We start from the raw sequence: 27,807 nt of genomic DNA on the forward strand, positions 1-27,807 counted from the left end.
GCCTTTGCTGATTGTGACTTTCTATCCGCTGTCTGAGGATGATAGGATAGATTAATATCAAACACATTACATGATTATAAAACATACATGATTATGGAGAACCTACATGATTATGAAAAGCTACATGATTATAAAAAGCCTACATGATTATGAGACATGCAATTTATGAAACCTACAATTTCCAGGTGTCATCATTCCTTCTAATCATTTTTATATCTACAAAACCCTACATGATTATGAAAAACCTCCATTTATGAGACATGCAATTTGTGAAACATACAATTTCCTGATGTCATCATTCCTTCTAAACATTTTTATATCTACATCTGTGACTCCAACTGTGAGTGTATCTGATTGATAGTATATCAAGTATAGATCAAAGTTCCACTACAACAAGAGCCGTTGAAATAGTGATCCCTGTATTCTGCTCAGAAGAAATATCCACGGACAACAACTTTATGATTTAGGGGTATTTATTGACTAATTTGGGATTAAACAAAAAGGGATTAAAAGAGGAAGTAATATAAACACACAAGAAGTATAACTGATTGTTTATTTATTTATTTTTTCTGATAAAGTTTATCTTTTTTGACAGTGGCACAACTGAGCTTCCATACATATCGCTGTACTTTTATAAACAACAAAAAAAGTAGAACCACACAGAGTTTCCTTTCTGCTCTCATTGGGTTTTCACGGTCATGTGACACAAGTCAACTAAATATGTGTCTGTATCTGTGTTGTCACGAATGTGACAAATAACAACGACAGGAAATGCTTGGGAGTGGTATTTTCTTTATAACGAAATGCATACCGCCCACCAGACCACCTCTACTTTGATGTCTGGACACGCGCCCACCACGCCCACTTCACGCCGCGCGCGCCCTTGCCACTCTTCTTTTGCATCACTTCAAGTGAATCTTCAGTGCGTTAATTGGTCGGCCGCCATCTCTGAAAACGCAGGGAGGAGTAGGGGAGACAAGGGGCGAGTCACTCCGTCGCGCGCTTTGAAACCTCCGCAGCTGCAGCAGATTGCTGAGTTTGACTCAACTATCGACGAGGAAAAACTACTGCGCATCTTCGAGATAAACCAAACTTTTCAGGTCGACTCAAAGCTCGATGTCGACGGCTACAGACTACAGCAGAGCGGTGTTTCTCTCCCCCACCCTCCGCAGCCGACGTGACACCCCTGCAGATGACAACTTAATATCAAGTTTCCTGTAGTGGAGAGAAGCGACGCTAAAACTGTAACTTCTCATCATGGAGCGCATCAGCTTGGGCTGCCAGGTACGTGATCGTTAAAACATGGCTTCAGGCAACTGCACCACAGCCTTGGAATATGTGCACATTAAAAAATAACGGGAACATGGGTCAGTGGCGATATTTCGACTAGTCGGACCTGGGGCCTGTACTAGGAAGCAGGATTTGGGTTTAGCGAGGTTAACCCTGGGTTTTCCGTCCTACGACGCTGGTTTACTTCTTAACGGGGTAGATCGCCATGGTAACTTACGCTGCAGCGCTAACCTGCTTTAATTCTGCGCAGGATGAGGAACTGAGAAATGCTCAGTTCCTCATCGAGATGGTTATAAGGAACACTAAGCCCCTCTTGCGTCCAACCTAATAATTTATTGCCAAGCAGAGAAATAAATGGAAACATACAGCACATGGTTCATTCATTTGAGGTATGTGTATATAGTAATTGTATATACTCTATAAACAAGAGCCCCTCTGGGTCATTCCGTGTCATTTCATCAAATGCCTCCCACCTGACCATCTCAGAATGTCCTGAAAAAATTTGAGTACAAAGACACACTTGTTAATAGGACAAATCCAAAATATTAGGTCTCTACTGTCAACAGTTTTCTCATGAAACATCATTGAATGAAGGGTAGTTTAGACGTTTTTGGGCATCATACTCTGAAAAGCCATTTTTAAACAGCAATATCTGGACAACTATCTCACCTGTGGCCTTCAACATTTTTGCAGAGTATATCTGTTACTAATAGCCTCCAGACATGAAATATCAGGGGTGTAGCTCAATGATAACCTAGTATGGTAGGTACTTAAAATGTGGCTTGTTGAAATAAAGTAGTACATTTGAAGAGTGGCTGAGCTCCCATTTTTGCAGATAAAAGACTTCTATCACTTCTGCCTCTATCTCTGGTGTTAGCTTAAACATTCTACAAAATATGGTTTCTCTAAGATGATTAGTTTCACAGATATTAAGGCTCCAAAATGGAAGTAAACACATCTTTGCCCAACTTCAGAGTCATATTCCAAAAAACTGACAAGTATCAGGTCCAAACTTACTTTTTTTGAAAGATCATATTCTTGTTAAAATCATATAAAAAAATCAGGAGGGTGTTTTGCCTTAATTTGTCACAGTGAGTTTTTTAAATCCTGATATTGGTGGGGTTTTGTGGCTGGTTTTGGTACTGCATGTCCTAATATCCTACTAGTAAACATCACAGCAGGGCAATTCAATTGTGTTTTTACCATTTACCAAAGACTTACATGTGACTAAATGCTACTGATAAATTTAGCCTCACGAAAACATTAAAATGTAGCACAGTTGTAGTTACAGAGGCAATAAGTCCTTGAATGTGAGTTAAACATGGTGAAAGCAGCTTTTAATGTCTTAAACCATGAACAAACATAGCATAATATTGAAGACTGTACATTTTGTCATACTTTATGTACATAAATTACACAACCAAATCAAATAATAATCTAAATTTGAGCATAAAGATTTTACATTACAGTAGAAAAGTCTCCAAAGTTTGATATTGAATAACAGTTTGTCTCTATGCTCACTATGAGGGATCACACATTTTTCATCTTTTAGATCCAATTCCTTCGTCACATTCATTAATTTGGCAGTCACTTTAGAAATTGTCTAATGTACATCTCTGCTCTGTTGTGCTCATCTTTTTTGATGGCATACATGCGCCCAGTTTCTGTAGAGGGAACGTCAATCCTTGCAATTCTATGCTGCAGTGGGACATTGCACATGTCTTCTCTTCTTGGCCAGTAGAAACTCTTGGCAGGGCCATGTGGGTGCATGAACTGAACCAGTACATCTTCATCTGAAACATCTCTGATACTTCCTATCCACCATTTCTGATCATACACACAACTCACATATTGTCTCATAGTGAGCATAGAGACAAACTGTTATTCAATATCAAACTTTGGAGACTTTTCTACTGTAATGTAAAATCTTTATGCTCAAATTAAGATTATTTGATTTGGTTGTGTAATTTATATACTTAAAGTATGACAAAATGTACAGTCTTCAATATTATGCTATGTTTGTTCATGGTTTAAGACATTAAATGCTGCTTTCAGCATGTTTAACTCACATTCAAGGACTAATTGCCTTTTTAACTACAACTGTGCTACATTTTAATGTTTTCTTAAGGCTAAATTTATCAGTAGCATTTAGTCACATGTAAGTCTTTGGTAAATGGTAAAAAAAACAATTGAATTGCCCTGCTGTGATGTTTACTAGTAGGATATTAGGACATGCAGTACCAAAACCGGCCACAAAAAACCCACCAATATCAGGATTTTAAAAAATCACTGCGACAAAATGAGGCAAAACACCCTCCCGATTTTTTAATATGATTTTAACAAGAATATGATCTTTCAAAAAAAGTAAGTTTGGACCTGATACGTGTTGTCAGTTTTTTGGAATATGGCTCTGAACTTGGGCAAAAATGTGTTTACTTCCATTTTTGAGCCTTAATATCTGTGAAACTAATCATCTGAGAGAAACCATATTTTGTAGAATGTTTAAGCTAACACCAGAGATAGAGGCAGAAATGATAGAAGTCTTTTATCTGCAAAAATGGGAGCTCAGCCACTCTTCAAATGTACTACTTTATTTCAACAAGCCACATTTTAAGTACCTAACATACTAGGTTATCATTGAGCTACACCCCTGATATTTCATGTCTGGAGGCTATTAGTAACAGATAGGGCTGGGAATCGATCCGAATTTCCTGGATCGATCCGATTCATAAGGTCATGATCCGATTCGATCCACGATTCGATCCGATTCGATATCGATCTATTTACAGACATAATGCAAATAAATACTGTCCCATAGACAAAACATCTCCATGTGTTTGTGATTGTATCTGTGTACGTGTAACGGGGCGTACCCACCAAACGCGATGAAACTTCATCGCGCGACAAGATTACATGTAAAGTCAATGCAAAGACGCGATTAGACGCTTCATCGCGCCGGGCGACGCGATGGACGCGATAGCGCGGCGCGATGGACGCGATGGACGCGAAAAATCGCTTCATCGCTTCATCGCGCCATCGCTTCATCGCGCCATCGCTGGAGTTGAAATAATTGAACTTTTGCGGCGAATTCGCGTGAAGACGCGCCGCGACAGCCTATCAGCGTTGAGATCGTCACCGACGTGCTGACGTACGGACGTCCTGGTGTTCCCTCGCTTTTTGCCACAATATTTATATATTATATTATATTATATATTGCCCATAATCAAAGTTGGGGGGCGCACGCACGCACACGCACACACACACACACACACACACACACACACACACACACACACACACACACACACACACACACACACATACATACATATCAATCCCAGCTCTTTCACACACAGAGATCTTTTTTTTTGCGATTGTTTATCACTGGGGCTTATGGCCGGCTATGAAGCACCAGTTCTGGGCAGAGCAGCAGCTAAACCTCCCGGTCCTGTACCCTGGTTAGCAGGTCTTCAAACTGGGCAACAGTCAGCCTGAAGTACCGCTGGAACCGGCCGTCGTCCAGGCGCAGCTCCTGCAGGAGACGGTGGAACTCGCCGAGCTCACGCCGCCTCCGTAGGGTAGCATGCACCCAGAACCGACGTCGGCGCCTAGCCCGCAGACGAAGCTGGGAACTTCTCCAGAGTAGATACAGTGCAGCGATGGTGGTTATCTCAGCCATGATCGACGAGAGAATGAAATGGCGGAAGAAATGTTGTTGTTTGGGCGAGCTCGTCGCGCGACGCGATGACGCGATGCCGCGATGCCGCGATGAGGCGTTTTTTGGCATATTGGACCGGCGTCAAAACTGGAGCGTCTAGCGCGACGCGATTTCATTTGTCGCGCGTTTCAATCGCGTTCATCGCGTTTGGTGGGTACGCCCCGTAAGAGGGACACAGAGAGAGAAGAGTCAAGAATCAAGTATTTATTTTAGACAAAAATCCAAGTATTATTTGAAATTTAAGTAACATATCCATGGCAGAATTAAAACAATGACCAGAACTAAACAACAATGACCAAATAAAATATAAATAAATTAAAATTAAGAGAGAGAGAGAGAGAGAGAGAGAGAGAGAGAGAGAGAGAGAGAGAGAGAGAGAGAGAGAGAGAGAGAGAGAGAGAGAGAGAGAGAGAGAGAGAGAGAGAGAGAGAGCTTTCTCTTCGCTTGAACTCAAGTTTTGGTGGACGGTCCCTAGACCCGGACTGGCAGAGCGCAGCCGCTCAGTCCGGCTCCGCGCGTCAACACCGCCGCCGCATGAATGACGGCGCACTTGACCGACGCAGAGGAAACACTTCGCCGAAGGTGGTTTTAGTGGTGCCGCTTCAGCCATCTCGCTAGCTTAAGTTTCGGTTTCGTTTAGCCGGCACTCGCTTTTTATAGTGCGCCTTGCGCGTCAAAGAAAATAGTGCCTTTAGTCACCTGGAAAAGATCGATCCAGACATTTTTGGATCGATATCGTGCTTTTTGAGCGTGAATCGATATCGGATCGCGGATCGATTTTTTGAACACAGCCCTAGTAACAGATATACACTGTAGAAATTTTGAAGGCCACAGGTAAGATAGTTTTCCAGATATTGCTGTTTAAAAATGGCTTTTCAGAGTATGATGCCAAAAACTGTCTAAACTACCCTTCATTCAATGATGTTTCATGAGAAAAGTATTGACAGTAAAGACCTAATATTTTGGATTTGTCCTATTAACAAGTGTGTCTTTGTACTTTAATTTTTTCAGGACATTCTGAGATGGTCAGGTGGGAATATTTTCAGAAATGTTATGAAATGACACGGAATGACCCCTCTGCTATGTAGTGGAGGTGAGGTGTGTCTCCAGCTACCGCTTCTTTGCAATACTATGGTTTGTAGGAATTTTGTCCACAAGTTAGTCATTTAGAAGGACCTCACAGAGTCTATATTGTGTTATTCAGATTCTGCAGGAGGATCACGGAGACAGCGAAGTCGTTGGTTCTTTAGTGCGCCATTGCTTCGGGCATTTATTTGCAGATGGACATCAGATACAGACGTCTGGAGAAACAGTCTCTTCTCTAGCTAAGAGCTGCCGTGTGCAACACAGTGCTCTATACCAGAGGCAAGAAGTTCTGGTGTCTACTCTAACTGCTCCAGAATATATACTGTTACAGAGGCAAGGCTATGTGTCATGCTTACGCGTGCAAATGTGTATTTTTGATATGGGAGTTCCCCGTCTGAGCTGGGATCGGCTCCAGCCCCTCCGCGACCCCGAACACAGGATAAGCGGCAGACAACGGATGGATGGGTAACTCCTCTTCTGTCCCATGAGACATTGAGGCCCCCTCTGCTTGTTGGCTTCCTCCTCCGGTCCTGTGAAGAAACACTCCTGTTCCTCCTCATGCTCTCTGACTCCTTATCTGGTGAAACTCTAACCCCTGTTTGTTATGTTAGTGTGCTGCTGTCATACATTGAGTGTCTTTCTGCAGTTTTCACTCGGTTCACAGGGATGGAAGTCGTAAACTCAGATGTTTATCTAACCCTTGCATGGGTCACAAACCCCACCTGGGTCATTAACCCCACCTATGTCGCAAAACACACACAAATGGCCACAGGCCACAGGTCACAGGTCACATTCACACCAAACCTTCTCATGTGTAAGTCTTCAGTTCAGATATCTCTCATCAAGAAGTACAAAATTTCCATATCAAGTACGTTCATGGAGGGTGTATATTCTGTTCGGCTGAGTTCATGCTCTACAAGGAGTGAATCATGCAACCTCCTTTGCGGATTTTTACCTTCTATTGCTCTGCCGCCTTCTGAGGGTGATAAGATAGGTTAATATCAAACACATTACATGATTATTAAACATACATCTTTCAGGTATCATCATACATTTTAAGCATCATTATTTCTCCAGGTTCCTATACTTAAACTCTTACGCGATCCTAAACACACACCAACGAGACGTGTGGTCTGTTGAAATCCTTAGATTCACTTTAAGATGCAGCAAATTACATCAAACCGAGGCTGGGTTCATGAACCAGGACACTGACCCTAGAAGGATTGGCTCGGTGTACCATATCCCCTTTTGCTTTGTTTACATCATACTAACCTAATACACACTATGTGGAAACAGGAAGTTTAATTAGGGGCCGCTTATCTCCGCATATCCTAGGTGCTTTGTCTTTTTTCTTTTTGTTTCTGTGTCCTGTTACTGGTTAACTCAAAGCTGTATAAAAGGACAGTTTAACTGTCATTCAGGTTCAATCTGAATTTCCCTTCCTCCAGAGAACCCTCTGTGCAGAGAATACATTCTTCAAGACATTCTTTTGACTTCAGATTTGTATTTCCCATCTCTGAGATGGCTTTGACGAGAATTTCCAAGACAATGTCATGTCGTGGTATTTACAGCTACTGCTGATAACAGGAGTCATTAATCTTCTGGTCCTAAAATGCCCATAACATAAGAGACTGGTGGATAGAAAGAGTCTATAGCCTTGCTAGAAGCTCTGTGAGTATGCACTTAGTTACCAGCTGAATACTATGGCTGTATCTTTACTTTTGCAGGTGTTTGCTAATTGAAAAGGAGATTATTTTATCCAGTGAAGTGGAAATCAATACAATGTCTTTATTTGTAGTGTGGAAAACTATTTTATTCTAAATGGAACCATAATTTACTAGATGAAATGATCACGCTGTAGCGAAGAAGACTTGAAACTAGGGATTGAGACCATAAAATCATGTTTACATTGTTTACTGAAATAATAAATCAAGTGAGAAAAAGGGTCATTTTCTCATAGACTTCTGTACATTTTTGCAACAAGAGGAATCGCCCCCTGATGGCTATTAGAACGAATGCAAGTTTAAGGAAGTTGCCGCCTTATAAGTGACAATCAACAAGTTCCCTGTCCTCGTTTATTCCATCTTCTTGCCTGCACTTTATATAATACCCACAAAAAATACTAAAAAGTGTAATGTAGGGCTGTTGGTTATGCTGGTGGAGGTTTCCCACAGGACCAAAACAACAAACCTCCACCCATCTGAAGTGAGGACTTGAACGGCACGGATCTTTTGCTCATGTAAACAAACCTTTCCCATCTGTTTTCTTCTTGTAGGTCTGCCTCAGCACGTTTGACAGGGTGTATGACTTCAAGTCTCATGTGTACTCAAGTTTACATCGAAAGGTGGGATTTAAACTTCATGTAACACTGACTTCAACTAGGTTATTCTCAAAGCGTTTATCCTTGTTTGTTACTCTGAACCCTTTAACTGGTGAAATAACAATGGCAGTGGCAATAACCCTTATGATGGTAGTCCAGTTAACTGTAATTCTGTATTATAAGGGGATGCCCAAAGTCCTGTTTCTGTGTTTGCCTCAGCCTTAATAAACCACCTCTGCATGTTTCCTGTGTTCTTAACCAACAGAAATTTGCAGATGTCTTCCAGCAAGGTAAGGTTTATTTTTAAATTATGCTAGTTTTAAGGTACATTTAATTTCGTGTGTTATCTATACAGGAAAACATGCTACTTAGATTATTGTTCAGTTAATTAATCCTTTTTTTCTAATTTGTTTGCTTTTAGGTTACAAGGGTTGTGGTAAGCCTGCTTCTTCTCCTTCCTGTTTGGTGTTTACAGTCAGTGTGACTCAGCAAAATGCTTTGAATTTAATTCTGTTTTTGGGGGTTAGGATTAGGGATTTGCATTGGATAAAATGCTTTTTTTACAAAACGGTCTGTAGTATTAGATTGGTCAAAATGGAGTTTGAAATTATTGATTTATTTATTTTCATTCTCCACCATGCTTTTGTCTACAAAGGAGTGTAGCACCATCATTATCTTAACGAAGAGATTGAAGCAGCGTGGGCTTGAGCTTCATCATCTTTTCTTTCCGTTGTGATCTCTATTCTGCAGGCCTCGTTCCCTCCATTGAATTACTCAACCAACGAGACAAACTTGACGTCAAACAACCCATCATAGGTGAGTAAAGTGTCTTTAAGGTGGAAGTTGACCTTTTTCTCTCATGCATCCCATTAGGAGACAAACCACAAGGATTGATTGATTGATTGATTGATTGATTGATTGATGGCAATATGAGGAGAAATGGGGCAACATTTTTTAATTCAGTCAATTTAGTCAAACTGAGCCTTGAGTTCTTTATTGATGCAGCAACATGATTATATCCTACACAAGTTTGTAGATTTATTTGTTTTTCTGTGCTTGTTTTTAAGACCGAATTATCAACAAATACACGTGGCACATAAACTTTTTTTTCCAATTTGTAGCTTAAAGCAATGTGTCAGGCATCAAATGGTCATGGGCTTGTAGGATTGCTTGCATTAAACAGAACAATGTATCGTCCTGCATATTATTAATTATTCCATTTTAAATGTGTTTCTTCCAGGCTTGTCTCTGTGTTTCAGTCGAGAGACAAAAGGATGTTTTTATCTGTGCCACCTCTGTGAGGAGAAGTGTCAGTCAGACAAGATTTTAAGGCACCTCGCCTCCCTGGACCATTGCAGAAACTACTTCGTAAGTGCAGAACATCGTCAAAATGAACCAATATTTAAAGTTTGGAAGCACAGTTTAATTAGCATTTTGTGTTTTCAGTGCCACACAAACCCCAACGCGCTGAGGTTTTCCTGGATCCCCAGCAAAAATATTAAAGATATTCTGAGGCCCGATGTCACCAACAAAGAAAAAGGAAAGGGGACGAAAAAATTACAGGTTTGTATCCGGAGGTCTGGAACCTTTTTAATTGACATTTAAATGTAAGTGTTAAAGATACTTTATTCAATAATTTCATATCAACAATGGATCACATAACTATTTGAATCGTATTGGACTTACTGTACATTCATCAGATGGACACAAACACGACCACTGTTTTTTTCTCTTTGTAGCTGTTGGAGTTACCTGGAAGTGTGTTGAATAAGCTTTACACGAGTACCTACTGTAAAGGTATATAACTCCAAGATTTCTCTGTCATGTCTTTTTGAGAATTGTATTATTAAAGTGTTTGTTAAAGGCAATGATGTGATCCCTCTCCCCCAGTGATGCACGCTCTCAGTGAAAATGACGAGCTTCTCAAGCTGCTGGAAGGTGTGTGCAGGTTTCTCTCCAGACTTTGTGTTTGGTATCTACAAAAACTGCAACCCTTTTGTTTCTTCTACTTGTAATCATCATACCAACAGTCTCACCACAAGCTCCATTTAGTGGCTTTTGTAGAATCGCATGAAATCATCAAATGATCCATATTTGATATATTGATTTGAACATTTCGGTGATGGCTGGGATAGCTCCAACTGTTGATAAAAATCATGTGATATGGTCCAAAGCTTCAAAGCAGCTACTAATAATACTTGTGGTGAGACTGATCTGTGGATGTACTGTACACCTGAATATATTACATCAACCCTCTTATTTTTCCCGCTAGCTGACATCCCAAAGAGGATGATGATACAAACCTACCAAATGGACGCCAACAGAGAACATCCCCTTCTTGGTTAGTAAATGTCTGACGAAATGAAAAAAAATGTTTGGACGCAATTAATATAATTTTTATTTTTTTGGCCAAAGTCTCCCATCGGGCTGGAGGTGCAGAAGTTTAGTTTTATCTCAGACCAGTAGATTTAAAATCTACTGAAAGGTTATGAAGAGGGATTTTAAGACTGCTGAGTCCAGATTTGATGAAGGCGAACAGGAAGAGCATGTCAAACAAGAAGATATAAACAGCATTTATTGTGTCTCCCAATGTAGAAGATTAGATTCTTTCTCATGGAAGAATACACTGTGTAACTGTTCTAAAGTGTGAGTTATAGAACACAAATTCAAGGAAGGATTTTCATCAGTCCATGGGAAAAAAAGTATCTTAACGACGTTGTGTTCTGAAGTCCTCCCTGTTTGTGTCTCCTCTGGTTGTGGTCTTGTAGGCATGCAGCACCTTGTTGAATGCATTTGTGTCGGGCGGCCTGAAAAGAGACACTACCTCTGCACGCTCTGCAACCTAACGTTGGCGACCCACGCGGTCATCAAACATGTCCTGAGCTTCGACCACATCTTTTGTTACTTTGTAAGTAGCCATGAAGAGACTGTCCTTGAAACAAACGTTGCTACACAATCCCGAAGTTGTTTAATGAGACAAAATGATCAGGTGGGCCGTGGTGAGCAAGATCTCCAAACAGTGAAATTATATAATAATTGATAATGAAATACAATAAATGAATCGTAAATTTTAAAAACACAACCTTTACCACATTTATAGAACACCATTTATAGTTCTACCCTAATTGTAGTTAATATAATCTTTGTACCCCGCGACCCTGAATACAGGATAAGCGGTAGAAAATGGATGGATGGATGGATAATCTTTGTAGTTTGTATAGTTTGTGTTGAGTTGTCAATTGTATGGTTTGTCTTCTTGCTGGGTATTTGTGATTCACATTATTTGTGGTGTAATCTGTGCAGAGAGCGTGGCACCCGTCAACTTTGCTGTCAAAGGAATCCTACAAGCGTTACACAGAGTCCTTTGCCTCCAGCATGCTCGATTTTGTAAAGCAGACAGAGGAAATTCATGGTACTGCAGAAGCTGATATGAAGGTAATATAGTTTCCAAAGCGAGTAGTGCATGCTCCCAAATGGATGCTTTTGGTTTTATTCATTTTAAACCGTATGCCTTTCTGTTGCAGCAAATGAGCCTGAAACCTGCCAAATTCACATCGGTGAATTTCACTTGTTATGTAGAGGGTTGGTATTTTATTTTTCAATCCTTGGTTTATTTTTATGATGCGTTCCTCTGACTGAACTGGACCTTCAGTAGAACCCGAAGGCTTTACTAATTGGGCCTGTGATGACTTGTAGCTCTGAAGGAACTGGAATCCATCAGAAAGGAAAACGAGGAGGGCAGCTTGATTACGAGTGTCAAACCAGGGAACAAGTTGGGTATGTTTTTTTTTGTTATTGCAATTTTTATTTTACAACATGCACATCATTCATACAAAGAGTGACAAGATATCATACATTATATTTCAAACTGTGCTTTGGGACTGTAGGAATTTTGTTCACAAGTTAGTCAATCAGAAGGACCTCACAGAGTCTATATTGTGTTATTCAGATTCTGTAGGAGGATCACGGAGACAGCGGAGTCCTTGGTTCTTTAGTGCGCCATTGCTTCAGGCATTTATTTGCAGATGGACATCAGATGATACAGACGTCTGGAGAAACAGTCTCTTCTCTAGCTGAGAGCGGCTCCCTACCTTATGATACTGAATACATGTTTGTGCAAGCTTCTGCTGTTTTTGTTCCTCCATGAAGAGTGTATAAGTTCATGAAGGGTGTATTGCTCTGCCGCCTTCTGAGGGTGATAGGATAGGTTAATATCAAACACGTTACATGATTCTTAAACATACATCGTTCAGGTATCATCATACATTTTAAGCATCATTATATCTACAGGACGTACAGACATGATTTATGTATATGATGTCTGTCCATATAAGGTGCTGAGCAGAGGTCTGCTTTGACGCCAAGATGGTCGCAGTTTGCTCAATGTATACATTTCCATATAAGTGTTTACCCGCCCCCCCCCCGCCCCCGCTAGCAATTTTTTTTTTATTTTTTTTTTTTTGGTGCTCTCACAAAGTGAGCCGTGCGGGAGATTTTTAAGTGTCTTGTACATACATACATTGTACAGATACGTTCTGGTCCTCCCACCTCCGCTGCTCCTAGTGCAGCAGCAGCTGCAGTTTGCTCCTGTCCTCCTCCTCCTTTACTTCCTTCTCTGGCCTCCACTCACATCTGAGCTTCCCTGCACCACCGTCTGTCCTGTCTAGTAGGAGATACAGTCAATAATATTGTATTTGTAAAACCACTTAAAAACTTGGTATCCCCCAAAAATTGTGTATCCATTTGCTCTCCTTTCAAAACATTGCTGCCAGACAGCAGGCTCAAAGGAGTGACATCAGTAGGGTTAGGTAGCTTACAAAGGAAAACTATTCCAGCCTTTTGATGAAGACAGCCCTGAAACTCCAGAAACAACAGTCTCATCAACACTGAAATTAGTTATTTACAGTTTTGGACAACTGATTGATGTTTTTCTACCTCAACAAACTAATACAATATGTCATTATAACGGCAAAATTAGATTTTTTTTGTGTTGTTCCCCTCCAGAGAGTAGCTCGAGCAAAGCTAGCCGGGCCGTTTGCAGACCCCTGGGTAAGTGGTATTTCACTGAACTAGTCTGACCGACTGATCTGTTTGAAATTAGTTGTGATATTGGGAAATGTCGAGTGGTTTTAAATAATTTCTGCATACAGTGTCTCAAAAAATGTTCAATAAAAAAGTAGCCAGACATTTGATAGAATCCAGCAAAAATGATCTATCAATTTCTTCTACTTTTAAAAAGTACTATTGAAAGTGTATTTACACATTTAAATTAATAACACAATTCGCCTTTGCTCTTTCTTTGTTAGAGAACAGTGCTGAATCATTCAAACTACGCTGCCAGGTAAAAACATTTTTTTTTATACATTTCACGACAACAACTTGGATATTGTTACTATTATAATATATACTTACTAATTATTACCTAATATTATCTATCTTTTTTTTAATACTGTGTCCTCTGTCTCACTTCTGTGTTTCCCTGGTGGCAGAACTGCAGCAAGAGCTTTGTGAACATTTTTAATTATTGTGCACATTTGTCACAATGGGAACACACACAGGTATGTCAACGTTTTCACAGCTTCCTTCAGAAAGTGTTTGTGATTATTGACAATATGCTGCCAAATGAGACATAATATACATACTGCCCCTGCTGTTCTTCCACAGATGGTGGCAAAGTCCTTTGGGAAAGGTACCAAACTTATTTTCTATATTTTTTCATATTACCACTGCTCATAAGAATTAAAGGAACTCAAAGTCAGTTAGACTCCATTTAGGAAGTGCAAGTGATTGTGAATAATTTCAATTCGACTTTGTTCATCCAGATCATGTGTGTGATTTAGGTGTTCCCTTCATTTTTTGGGCAGTGAATAATTTCCCAGTCGGGGATTAATAAAGTAATTCTATTCTATATAGATCAGATTTTAATCATTTTAAGCTGATTTGAATAGGATATTATTTCCTTCCTTTCTCACAGGTGCTCATGGTTGTGATCAAACAGGTACACGTTTCCCTTTTCTTACAATATGCTGCAGCACTTTGATTCAGTAGTTTCAAACAATATTGTACAGACAGTCAGAAGATAAATTAATATAAGTCTGTTAGCTATTTCAAAAAATATAACATGAATGTGTTTTATATCATAGAACTGATTTAGCTTCACACAACAGCATATCCTCTAGGATTTTTTTCAGCAGCCCCCCAGAAGCAATATACATGTGGTGCACATATAGTAAACCTGTATTATGATTCTTTGCACTTTAGGCTCTAATTTAATGACGGGCAAAGTCTGGCAACAAGCAAAGTGTTTTGCGCATGAACTCAATTGTGTAAATGCGACTTCATTACATTTCATAAGATTCTGTGGTGGCAATCGGCTTGCTGTGAAATGTACATAGTGGAAACCCTGCACAGTAAGCTTAGTGAGTGATGGTATCACAATTTCCAAAAATTGGCCTGCATCCATCTTAATGGTTGGAGTTCATGTTCACATCTGCACTCATTTTAAAAGATTTTTTTTTAAATTTTATTTTGGTATTTATTCAGCTTCTCTTAACCCTCAACCCTCTCTCCTTCTGGATGTTAGTGTGGAAACCCATCCTGGGCTTATACAAGTACCTCAAGGAGAGCTGGAGGAAAAATAATCCACTTATTGGTGAGCAGGCCCACTTGTTATCACGCTGTTTATTCTAAGGTGTTACCATGGAAACGGTGTCACTTCTCATTCTGCTGTGTTTAGGTGTTCCGCTGGTGGTGACGTGCGTGTCCACTCAGGTTCAGCAGCAGCCTCTTTACGTGTGCTTCGCTTGTCAGGACTGTTTCCCTGAGTCACTTCTCAGGCAACACTTTGACTCCCGGAAACATCTCATACACACATTGGTGAGCTTCAAGTTCTTTGTGTCCTGCAGTACCACTCGTGTGTGAGGAATTACAGTGTGTGGTAATGCAGTTTAAATCACATGATGTTACACCTCTGGGATCTACTGTACCTTGGTTTATGGTAACCAGAGTTTTGTCTTAAATTCGTAGCTGTACCAGAATCCCTGGCGGCTCCCACTTGTGTGGGAGAAAAGTCTGGATTTAACAGCCTTGAAATCGTCAGCGTTGGAAGAGGAGAAGGAAAGAGGACCAAATCAGATGATGCTGAAGGTAAAATGACAAAGAACAGACTTGTTTTTCCTTCCTCACTCACGCGTTCACATCTGTGCAGTGATACATAAGTCATTTTTTCAAGCCAAACAGCATAGAAAAAAAATTTGAAGTCTAAAGGGCAATTACTAACCACCGTCGAGCATTTGAATGTAAAGAACGAAAAGGTTAGTTTCCTGCAACAATTTTCTGTTACTAATAGAGAATATTTCCTTTTCTCAGGTACTTGATATGCCACACTTGATGTTTCAGAGCCTCGTCAAACTTAGTTACCCAGAAGGTAGGGAACGGTCCGACACAAACTCACTCTATTATTTCCTGTCTGCCATTAAGCCTTTGTTTTGTTTTTCTTCTAAAATCAACATTGTGAGTAGTGGTCTGTGAGATGAATCGAACTGGTTTTGGTCATGCTTTCCACCAAGCCGGCTCAAACAACATGAAGCACTTGGAAATAGCTTTGACGTCTTTATTTTGTCCACAGTGATGGAGAAACTTGAACACCACCACATGATCTTGAAGTGTGACGGTTAGTGTTCAAATAATTTCTGAGCCTTTTTAATGGGATAAATGGAATTGATTTCATTCATGGGTCGGTCTGTTTTTATTTTCGTCCAGTTCCACCGATGGAAACAAACCGCGAACTCAACGGCGATAGATTTCCTCTGCTTGGTGAGTACCACAGGAGAGAAACGTTTTTTTCCACCCAGAAATTGGAAATGTAATGTTTTTGACTTTCCTGTACCTCCTCATTGCAGGTAGACAGTTTCTGGTCATGCACACGCACGTGGATGTCAGAGGCCAGCTTCCCACAGTGGGATGCCTGTGTTTTCTCTGCAAGAAGAGGTTGACAGGAGATGAACTTTACGCTCACGAGTTCAGTCGGGGACATGTTGAAACATTCTTAGTGAGTATTTTTACTCGCACTTGCATTATTTTCTATTCAAGGTGACTTAGTACAAGAAGCATTGCAAGAAGCACCAGTTTATTCTTGCATTGTTGCAAAATGCACTTTTCGGATCTCATTTAGAATGAATGTGACCTTTACTGCAGTGACTTAGCATTACTATAGAAGCTTCAGTGAGTTACAGTGGATTTGCAAGGTAGTTGATGCACCCCACCACAGTGGAGTTGTCTCACCAAGACATGCCGACCTCCGAGAAAGACTAAACATTTGTGCTTTGTGCGTCATTGTGTGTAGGACTGTTTCCATCCAGGCTCGTTGGATTCTAACACTGATGCAGAGACCCTGTTAGACTTTGCAAAACAGGCAGCACGTTGCCACTGCAAATCGGATGTACAGGTATTCTATTCCATGAAATTGAGTTTCTGTACCATCTTCATGTAGCATCTCCTGTAGCCATGAGCTTTATGTTTGTGTCTCCATATTTCTGCCTTCAAAGGTCGTAAAGTTGGGCAAACCCATCAGGGAACCATGTGCCTACTCCACTGGTGAGTGTGTGTACGTGAGTGTGTGTGCGTGTGCGCGTGCGTGCGCGCGTGTGTGTGTGTGTGTGTGATGAATGACGCTGGCATCTGTAACTGAATTGGTTTACTGATTATTTTGTTCCAGTGTCATTCATTGTGAAATCTAGAAATAAGAAAAATGGGGCCGCGGACCTTGATCACCCAATAATTCCCAAAACAAAGCTGGGTAAGTAATGTTTGTGTGTGTTTTTTTTGTGTGCAATATGACCGTCATACCAGTATCGAAATTTTTATTTTGCGGTACTCAAGGCTTGGGTTCCATGGTGGGAGAGTTGTTTTTGGGTTGCGCTTCCGTCTATCCGCATGTACGTCCGGTCCATTCTGATGATGTGATATCTCAGGAGCGCCTGTAGGGAATTTCTTTTTGTCACAAACATCCGCTTGGATTCAAGGATGTACTAAACACTCAGATACAAAATACCAGGATGTTCGGGTGCTCTCCCACATCACTGGTGTTTCCTTTAACCCTGCCTTCCAGCCCTCGGTCGAGCCTCGTTCACATGAATGTAGGAAGTAGCTCAACCTTTGGGTATTATAAGTTGATACACAAAATCATCTGCAGAGTTACAGATGCCTCTTTTCCAATACAAGTCTAATTTTTGCCCCAAAGGCATCACGTGACGGACCCAGAAATTGTAACTCCACCTGTTGATCCTGTTGATGTTGCAGTTAAAAATATCACACGGATACATTTTACTTCCTGGTGTATTCTTGCTTATGGAGTTGATACTTGATAAAACAATGTTGATAATTACAATCAAATGCATTTAATGTTTCTTCTCAGTCCCCAGAAAACAACTGAAAGAAGAGGAAAAAGACCCAGTGGGAGACAACGGTAAGAAAAACGGCAACAAGATCGAGGGGTGTGAGAAACAAACGGTTCAAAAATCTACAGATGATGAGATGACCGTGAAACAAGAAGTGGATGTAGGAGTCACTGATACTCACTGTGGAGAGAACGGAGATAAGGCAGGAGACAAGGAGTTGCCTACACCAAGAGTTAATGAACCAGAGGAGAGGACAAGGCCGTTTTCAGAAACCGGTTCAGTGGAGACAAAGAATGCAGGAGAGATAAAGCAGGAGACATGCCCGGTGACAAAGGAGGAGAAGATAGAAGAGCCGACAACAAGAAAACCAAACAAGGCCGCCCCAGACAGTTGCCACAACACCAACCAAAATGATGGAACCAGCAAAATCAGCAAAGATGTCCTGACACTGAAGGAGCAAATCTCACAACAGGACATCAGTCTGATGAGCAACCAACAGGAGGAGCCCTCCGCTCATGAGGGAAACGGTGGCAAACGAGGTATGTTTATGCCACGTTCACGTCTGTGGAAGATTTTTTTCTCAGTGTTTATCTCAGTCTGTGGTCGTTACAGCGTCTTCTGACGGGAAGCAGCAACAAGGAGATAAGTTATGGAAGTATCTCAAGAGGAAGAGCCGAGAGCCCGTGGTTGGTCAGTGTCTTGAAAAGTATTTTAACCCGCCAATCAAGGTGGTTGAAATGGGGTGATGTTCAGTTATATTTTGATTCCTAATGACATTTAAATTCTTTTGCATTTTCCTGAGCATCTGAAGATTTATCGCATGATATTGATGGGAAACGACGTGTCTTCTAGGCTTAAGTGCACTTCTCGAATGCCATTGTGATGAGCGTGATCCCATCTACCTCTGTGACTGCTGCTCTCTGAAGATCCCAGAGGAAGACGTCGTCAGCCATGTGACCGGAGCCAACCACCAGAAGATGTATCTGGCGGTGAGTAAATGTTATGGGATTGGATTTTTTCAGGTAATTGGATGGTTCACTTCTTCACAAGCACCGCCCTGCCAAGAATCTTTGCATGTTGTGTTGCCCCTCCCCCCTCCCTGCAAGGTAAATACAGGCCAGAGCTGTGTTCCAGATTGACAGACTGAGTATTTTATCACATAGACAGACATAGATAATTTCCCACCAAACCAAAAGTGTGTATATTTCGGACATTAGGGAATCCAGAAACACCCACCTACACCAGGGATGCACCTGGGGAAGACGTTGAGACACGTTGCTGCTTTGTTTGAAGAAGAAAATGGATATGGAAATGCTCAGGTTTGGTCCTGGTTCTTTTTTATTTTTCTAATGGTCAATTAAAAAACTGAGATTATGAGAGATAATGATCATTTTCCTTGGACCAGACCTGGAAAATAACAGATTGAGATTCAAATAGAGTTCAGTAATATATTTGAACTAACTGTTGCTTGTGTCTGGTCCAGGTTGTTGATCTGGATGATGAGATGTACAATAATATCTCAAAACAAAACTTTGAATCGGGTAAGGTTTCATCTGTCAATATTTAGACATATTTTTCCTGTTTTTAGAAGTTTTTGGTTGAAGCTCATTTGAGTCGATCAATGATCGAATGAGAAAGTCAGAACTTTTACTGTACAGCATTTCTTCTTTATTTTCCATCATCTACACAGCAATACGGATGGTGAAGGCTCTCAAGAATCAGCAGGACATTGAGCATGAACGCCCTCCGACCTCAGCTCTGTCTGGTGTTCAGCCTGAGGACGCCTGTTTTCTGACCGACAACTTACAGGTCAGTCAGTTCAGCATCAATGACGTTCATGAAATTAGAAGTCAGACTGCATGCTGAGCTGATGAAAGACTTTTTATCAGCTTATTTTTTTCGTAGCTCATTGGCAGCTGAAAAAAACACGAGCAGTCTACTAAATGTGGTCGTTTCATTTCAAAGGAGATGAACATGGAGATCGATGATGGCGATGTAGGAGACTCTGAGGGACAGCCGTCCATAATAACTACATCCGTGTTTGTAAGGAATGAAACCACTTCCAGTACAACCCAACCCCCCCTTGAATCAAATGAAGATGTCAAAGTGAACACCGGCCTGCCTGCTCCCAGAAGTTGTGAGGACAAAACTGCAATCATATCAAACGCATCTGGGGGACCAGTAAAACCAGAAACCACTTTGGATTCTACTGTCACCACCCCCACCACATCCATGACGGCCATCTCTGAGTTAACAACCAAATCCCACCCAAAACCCATCTCCAAACCTACAGCCGCCACCTCCAGCTGTACTGCAGCCACCAACAACTTGAGAGAAGCTGCCGATGATTGCACAGCAACTATCTCCACCCCCACCTTTGATGCGACCATCTCAAAGACGACCTCCGTCACCAAGCCCCTGGAAAGCAGAACGGCAGCCGACGTCACAGTGGCTCCAAGTAAAACTGTCGCCACCTCAAGTGCAGAATCCACAGTGAGGCATGAAGCCGCCTGCAGAACCTCACCTGCCTCCACAATTTCTGAACGCGCATCCAAAACTGTGGTTGCACCTCGAACTGTGATGACATCTGTAGCCACCGATAAAATGCCCCAAATGTCGGATAAACGTGAAAATGCTGGTGCCGTTGTCGAGACGGCACGTATGAAGAATTCAGTAGGGTCAACTCCTGGTGTTGCACCAAATATACATAAGAGTAAGACACCGGCAGCTCCCCACGTGACCGTGGCCAACGAGCCATCACATAGCTCCGCAAGTACGGAAAGACCAAGTGAAAACACTCTTGAAGTCGGTATGTATTATTACTTGTTTAGGGAACTCACTCACTGTTTGCCTCTTTTTGATTTTAATCGTCGTTTTATTTACTTTTTATAGGCGTAAACCAGCTGATTAAAGTGATGTGTAAAGAAAAGCGTCAAGTCTACTGTCAGCTGTGTAAAGTCCGGTTGCATAAGTCCATACACACTAACCGGTTTCACCACCAGCTCAACTACGTGGTAGGTGCTTTATAAGCCTTGTAGAAAATAAAGGAAGCTTGTACACCAGGCCGGTAATACAGATGATAACGTGTGCTCTTCTTGTTCTTGCCAGAAAATGAAATTCCCCCAGTGGACTTGCAAGCCGTCAGAGCTGCGCCACAGTTTGCACAATATAGTAGCCAACTTGTCTGAGGCCGAGAGAGGTGTAGGACCCTCGTCCATCCAGGTTGGCTGCTCGAGTCCGATGGTCCAATCACATTCATATCGACTCATTGTCCATCTGATTCAACAGTGCAATGCAGTATAACAATGGCCGTTAATTACCATGTTTTCGTTCATGTCTTTCTTTCTGCTAGATAGTGGAGGTGAAGATTGATGTGTACAAAGAGTTGGCTGATCTTTCAGCAGAGAAAGGTAAAAATATCCCCCCAGAAATCCAAATTCTACATGATAACATTACGTAGAATTAAAACATTTGTTTTGAGGTTATTGTTGGAAAATACTGAAAAAATATCTGATTTTAGTCTCGTTGAGATGATAGCTGGCAATCACAATACCAGCAGACATACTTTGCAGTAAAATAAGCTTGCAAGAGCTGCAACGACCAAGAGGATGTGCTAAATACTATAGAATACTACCTAATACTAATTGTAGGATTTGTACCTATCTTTATAATGAGGGCTAAAGATGTCACCATAGTTCCCTGTTGTATAAATGTTTCTATTCTCAGCTTTAGAAAGACTGAAAGCATTTGTGAGACACAAGAGGAGACCCTCGCAGGGCTCATCACCCTCCACAACCATTACTGCAGAGGCCTTGAGATGGCCACTTCCTGATGCCAGTCCATGCGAAGCTTCAAGCACGGATAATGGTAAATCAGATAATGGTAAATCCAAGTGCATTTTCTCAGCACTATGTTAGAAATGTATCTGTATTAAAAAAAGAAAAGAAGGTATTTTTTAAATGTAATCCACACGTAAATACATCTGATACTTGGGTTTTTGATAACTTGAGAAACTCTTGTATCTCTGTGATTTTATTAGAAGACCTGAGTCAAAGAAATACATTATACTAATTACTCTCATCTCCACGTTATAAAGGCCTTTCTCCGGATAACCAATCGGAGCAGGAGGACAACCATGAGCTCCACAAACTGTTGGTCCAGATCCCAGGTGAAAACCACAGTCTTGGATCTGTCATGAGATATCTGTTCTTATAAAAGTACATTTATTTTGTAATACGATGCTGTTCTTAATTCAGAAATTGAATCCAGTTCAAAAGAGGAAGTGGGTCATAGCATGGAGAGTCCAGAGCCTGAAGCTTGTGACCAGCTTCCTTTGTCTTTGATCTCGAATATAAACAAGCCCATTGCAAATCCCATGCAAATTCAAGAGGGCGGCGTTGCAGGTATGTTCTGTTTGAGCAGGACTGTTGTTTCATGTGTGCACTCACCAACAGAAAATCAGGGTTCATATATGTTGCAGAGATTCCCCTTAATATGGAATAAAATGGTCATAATATGGTAAAATCTGCCCTGTGATTTACGCCCTGTCATATCCTCACTAAGGTTGAAGAAGACATTATTATAACTAATTATAGGAGCCATATATGCATCTTAATATCACACAATTACAATATAGGCAGTCAGTATAAATCAACATACAGACATACTGTAATGGTAAACATTTCATTTGTACATTTCTATGTTACAATTGTGAAGGTTTTATGGCAAGTATGAACTTTTGACCCTTCCTCTGTGGGATCCTGCTGTGTGCTGTGTTCTCAGCATTCAGACGTATTCTACACTCTGTGAAAACAATGTTTAGGTAGTGGGCCTCTGTAGGTAGGGAGGAGATCTGTGTGTCTCATGAGGTCAAACGTATGATTTGACATCATTACTCTTTTACACAAATCCACCCTCTCAGCAGCTGAAATGGAGGAACCTCAGGGTCAGGTGCCTCCTCTCGCCACTGACTCCACAGGTTGGTTTGCCCAAACTCCTGATACATGCCAAAAGACTCCCATGTTGAGACAACCGCAGAAGAGAAGTCATTCAGAGTTACAGGACCCACAGAAAGGGTTGGGAAGCTTCCAGAAAACCTCGTTGTTCAACACAGACCTGCTCTCCGCTGCTGGGACTGTCAATACAGCACAGCAGAACCAACCGAGACCCCACCAGACAGCAGAACGTGCATCGAAACACTCGCAAGCCCTCCCAAGTGTTTTACTAGGTAGGTGTTTTACCAAACGACATTTTCCAAATAACTTGCCCAACGCTGTGTACTGATTGGTTACTTTGTGTGGTTGTCACAGGGGTAAGCAGTGACGGCTGCAGTCATCTGTCCAGATATTTGAAGGTGAAGGGACTCGACTGTGAATCAGTCATAGGTGGGTGTGTCCATCCTTACACCTTTTTCTTTCAAAATTTCATTTCAATTCACAAAAGCATGCCAGTTGTTGCAGACGGCGTGTCTTCCCGTCACCAGGTCTGGGCTTAGTGTGGGAGTGTCGCTTCGTGTCAGAGGGCCGGGGGCCGTTGCAGAACCCGTTCTTCTTGTGTCAGAGCTGCAGGCAGACGCTCTCCCTCAGTGACATCTGTCATCACATGGTCAGCAAAGACCACCAGTTAAACTTCATTGTGAGTGAAAACCCATTTTTAAACTACACTGTTTAACATTTGCTCCCACATTTATATGATGTTTGTTTTTTTATATTTATTTATTTATTTTTTTAAGATGACTAAGCATCCTGACTTTCTGTACTTCTGGCCGGAGGACTACCGGCTCCCAGAAACGGATAAGTGTTTGCCTCAGTGGATGAAATTGAAACTTTTAAAGGGCATTGCAAAGCAGCTCTCAAAACGGGAACGTTACTACAAGATGGATGCACAGGTAAGCTGTTGGGTTTACTGATGTACTTTTTGGGAAGCACTGAAATAAATCATCTATGGTGGACAAGATATGTTATGTTGTGATTTCCCAATCGTGCTGTACTCTTTTAATTTGAGCTCTGGTATATTGCACCCGGTGGCAGACAGAATTGCAATCAACACATACTTAAAGTTAATGCTACAAAAAAAAAAGACTAGCAAAATGATGATGCTAATTGTAGCTCTGTTTGTCTTCTCTCTCAAAGGGTATACTGATGGGACCTGAGTTGTATGAATATGTTCGGACAGCTCCGTTCAGTAAAGGTAAACAGTAGGCAAAGTCTCCAGAGAGAGTGGTTGATGGAGGAAGATGGTATTTGGTATCAATTGTGCTATTTGCTTTTTTGCAGCTTTAGAAATAGTTCAAAACATCAAGACGCAGCATAAACTGACCATCTGTGCTCCACAACAAAAGGGTGAGTCTCTTTGTTTCTCATCCTCATATACAGCGTGACTGAAGTGACGAGCACAGGCAGAATATAGGGCCGAGCCTTGAATTTTGGTTTCTGTTGCACAGACCAGCATCCTGAGGACCAACGGAGTCACGGCGGTTCTCATTTGACGGAGAAGCAGCCAGCACAGACGCTTCAGATGGACCAGAGGAGTGACGATGGTATGATTGATCAAATGGATGGATGGATGTATGTATTGTGCACCCACAGTGATTAACTTGCTTCATAGTGCACAAAATAAGAGCATCGTCTTTTAAAAAAAATCTTAATTCAAAAATAGTTTGAAATACTTCTGACATATCCATATATTCAAATGTGACAAGTTAAACAAAATGTATCTACAGTCAACATGTTGAAATGTTGAGAATGAAAATCAAAACAATGCTGCATCACTTTTTGACTTGAGATTTTTTGACTTGAAGCTGTGTTAAATTGATCCTTTCCTTTCTTGTGTTCTCTCATTCTGTCTCCGTCTCTTAGGAGTAAGACAAAAAAGTGAGAAACATAATTTGGGAGATTTGGATGTGGCCAAACGAAGAAGAGTCTTGCGTCCTCTGCATGTAACCAGTGTTTCCTCGAAGGCTGATCCTGTTGTCTCCCCAATCTCTGGTGCTCCCACATGTCTCAGTCCACAAGAGCAACCAGAACCCAGACCCCCAGTCTCTCAGCACCAGAGGTCTATCTCAGAGGTGCAATCAGAATCTTTATATTCTTCTACCGTTGGTCCTAAAACCACTCCAACTCCATCAGTGGCTCCCAGAGACCAATGCCTTCTGACCAGGAAACGACCAGCTGTTGAATCTATTGAAACATTGGTTAGATCGTGCACCGATAACCCCGAACTCCAGGATCCTTTGCCAGCCCAACGCAGATACAATGAGCCGCAGCCTATCGTTCAACCAAGCTCCAATTCAGCCCCAGAGTCCGCCTGTGCTAAGCCTGCTGCAACCTGCACCCTCCCGTCTCCTAAGGACAAAGATGTAGGACCTGGATCTGATGAACCAGACTTGGTCAGCGTGGACTGGACCAATTATACTCACATTATGGCTCTAGTTAGAGAGATGAAGTCTGCACTAAATGCATCCCCTCCCACGTCGGCTCCAGATAGCAGTGAGAAGAGGACTTTCTGTGCCTACTATTCACCCGAAACTGGTGCGGAAAGAAGCTGGGATCAAAAGTCTGTGCAGCCCACATCAACCGAGGCCACACACACAACGCGGTGGGATTCAAAGTTTTCAACAGCACCTCCTGTGGTCTCGCACCATGAGAACCAACTCGTCGCCCCTAACGACAACAACTCATCTCTGGAGGGCTCCACTTTAACGAGGGGCAACCTTTGGTGTGGGGCGACAGCAGTCTCTAACATGTTACCTTCAGCTAGCATTGCCAGTGACCCACAACACCAGAGAAGAATTGATGCTCAGAGCAACGTTGGAAACACAAGCCAGTCCTACACTAGTCCCACCGGCTTTGTGGTCCTCAATGATGACCCAGGTCAGATACCGCAGCCACAAGATAACACAGAGACCAACAGCGCTGGAGGGTGTCAGTTGCCCATTAACTCCATCGTAACTGTGAGGCCGAACCACCCTGAACAGCAGTTTATGGCCAGCTTTAATGACCAGGACTACACTGAGGTGAACGGGGCCAATCAAGTCATTCACAGTGTGTCCACAGTTGTAACGGATAGTCCGAGAGAGGCTTCGGGAGCTTACGGTCATTACAGCCAAATGGCTTACGTCACCAGTGGACAGTCGGGTTATTTTTCTTCCGAGGCCGTTAGCAACTACCCGACACCGGTTGACCCTCCCGTCCACACTGGTAGTTCATACCAATGTGAAAGGTACACCACAGGGGGGCTCCGCTACCCGAGCCAGGTTTACCCAGAGCAGGAAGCAGCCCGTTTCAGTCTGCAATCTTTTGGACCCAGCATAGCAACTCAAACGCTCCCAGGATGGGTGATGCTGGGAATGCAACAGCAGCAGCTGTTACAGCAGCAGCAGATGTTACAGCAGCAGTACTCCTCATGCCCAAGTGCTCCCCTGGCTGCTGGACAGTGCAACGTGACCAACGGGGCTGCGTATGTAACTGCTGTTCCCTTCACGACTCCAGCCAACGGCTCACAAAAGTTGGTTTTCCTGAACGGTTACAGCGCAAACGGTGTCCCGCTAACGCTGAACAGCAGCAGCATGGCACAGAACATTCCTCAGGTTTACCTCAACCTTCCAGTGTCCTTCTATCCTCCTGCAGCCAACAGTGAAGACATGCCCCAGGCGTCTGCAAACTCCTTTGCCTCTGGCTGAGCCTCCATCTAGGGTCAATGCCGCTCCGCCATGAACCTACCTGTTAAACCATATTAATAGACCAATAGTTCAGCAATTAAAATATTGCTCTGTGTTTGTGGTCAACATGATTACATTTAGATATATGGCCGATATGTCGCGTCTTCCTGAGTAAAAGATGTCTCACCGTGCCAAATTAGGTTTAAATTGTTAATTTCTATTTTATTTTCAATGTGTGTGTTCACGTATATATTAATTTTAAATAAATTTGAGCTGATTTTCAGTTTAAGTAGCAACAAGTTGAGGATACTGAAACTATTGTTTGCTCTACATATGAGCCGAGTTTGTAAACCTTTACATAATGCATATTAAGCTCGTTTAGCTGAAGAGTTCCTTTTTTTTCCTTTTCTAATGTTTCAACAGTCGTCTACTGTGATTTTTGTAGCTGTTTTATATTCGTGTTTTGTTCATTTTAAGAAATCCGTATAAAATGCAGCTCTTCTGATGAATGTTAAATAGATTTGTATATTTTTTCATAAATTGTCTTTTTTCACTTAAACTAAACTTGTTTTTGGTTTCTTGTGTGTTTTTGCTACACAAAAATAGTGCAGACAAAAATAGTGCAGAATAGTGCAAAAGTGATCAAGGGGTGAAATGCTATCTCAATACAATGACTTGGGTCCCTGCAGAAGATTTGATTGGTTATCGGAACGAGAACACATCTCTCATTATACTTCCTGGTAGGTAGCCTGGCCCGCATTTTACAATTAAAAACTAATTTGGTGTGTACATGGTCCCCTGGCGTCTTAGGGAAGAGTCTATGAATATATGTGGATATTCCTAAAGAAATGTTGAGTATATTTCTAAAACACTGGGCTTCCTCCCTGTCTGTAAGATAAACAGTATGCACACAGTTCCCAAGAGTGGTGTATCGGTAATGGTGGGAGGGTGTTTCAGGAGCATGATTTGTGTAAGGTCAGGTTATCAAGTTGCGACTATCCTCCTCTGTTCTCGGTATTTGCCGGAGGTTTGACGTCGTGCAAGAAACGGCGTCAAGGCCAGACCTCTGTGTGAGATGAATGGCAAGGGAGGGAATCCTTCTATCTGAAAGGGAGCAGGAATAGATAAAGATGTTATTAGCTTTTATATAAAGAAAAAAAACAGGTGTGGATTAAGTTTGAGAAACAGACTACAAGAATGTACGAAGAGGAGGTTCAGATCGGCATGCTCTTTAATTTCTGGAAATTAAGAATAAAAAGAAGGAAATATATAATGAAGCAAAACAATGAGATTTCACGATGATATTGATATTCATGATTCTGATGATATTTCATAT

At 41.7% G+C, this 27,807-nt stretch overlaps 1 protein-coding gene across 3 annotated transcripts; it reads left to right on the forward strand.

Annotated features, from left to right (window-relative positions):
• The first annotated feature begins 954 nt into the window (after positions 1-954).
• LOC311027622 (uncharacterized protein) lies at positions 955-27,029 on the forward strand. 3 transcript variants are annotated; one of them, XM_084031718.1, is made up of 50 exons: positions 955-1,284; positions 8,370-8,438; positions 8,680-8,704; positions 8,836-8,850; positions 9,165-9,230; positions 9,655-9,782; positions 9,861-9,977; positions 10,154-10,211; positions 10,305-10,352; positions 10,687-10,755; positions 11,183-11,322; positions 11,718-11,849; positions 11,939-11,996; positions 12,111-12,191; positions 13,419-13,463; positions 13,721-13,755; positions 13,904-13,972; positions 14,079-14,103; positions 14,389-14,412; positions 14,998-15,066; positions 15,151-15,290; positions 15,441-15,560; positions 15,783-15,840; positions 16,042-16,086; positions 16,176-16,229; positions 16,316-16,464; positions 16,759-16,860; positions 16,961-17,009; positions 17,131-17,211; positions 17,830-18,351; positions 18,425-18,502; positions 18,665-18,801; positions 19,030-19,131; positions 19,296-19,353; positions 19,503-19,621; positions 19,778-20,621; positions 20,705-20,826; positions 20,921-21,034; positions 21,165-21,222; positions 21,539-21,694; positions 21,909-21,980; positions 22,069-22,215; positions 22,734-23,039; positions 23,122-23,196; positions 23,295-23,446; positions 23,544-23,699; positions 23,944-24,001; positions 24,088-24,153; positions 24,255-24,350; positions 24,670-27,029. In XM_084031718.1, exons 1-50 carry the CDS (start codon positions 1,258-1,260, stop codon positions 26,490-26,492), a joined length of 7,359 nt encoding a protein of 2,452 aa, XP_083887844.1. In that variant the 5' UTR covers positions 955-1,257; the 3' UTR covers positions 26,493-27,029. The 3 variants fall into 3 exon arrangements, with proteins under 3 accessions (XP_083887844.1, XP_083887845.1, XP_083887846.1); XM_084031719.1 differs by having other exon boundaries at positions 22,737-23,039; XM_084031720.1 differs by having other exon boundaries at positions 21,539-21,679.
• The last annotated feature ends 778 nt before the right edge of the window (positions 27,030-27,807 follow it).

The sequence above is a fragment of the Eutrigla gurnardus genome, assembly GCF_963514095.1.
Source record: "Eutrigla gurnardus genome assembly, chromosome: 17".
NCBI classification, from domain to species: Eukaryota; Metazoa; Chordata; class Actinopteri; order Perciformes; family Triglidae; genus Eutrigla; species Eutrigla gurnardus.

Bases quoted from the DNA above. Each gene is read 5' to 3' on its own strand.
- LOC311027622 (XM_084031718.1), top strand. From the start codon at position 1,258: ATGGAGCGCATCAGCTTGGGCTGCCAG. The intron at 18,802-19,029 runs GTGAGTAAATGT...TTCGGACATTAG, and splicing joins ACCAGAAGATGTATCTGGCG to GGAATCCAGAAACACCCACC. The intron at 20,827-20,920 runs GTAGGTGCTTTA...TGTTCTTGCCAG, and splicing joins ACCACCAGCTCAACTACGTG to AAAATGAAATTCCCCCAGTG.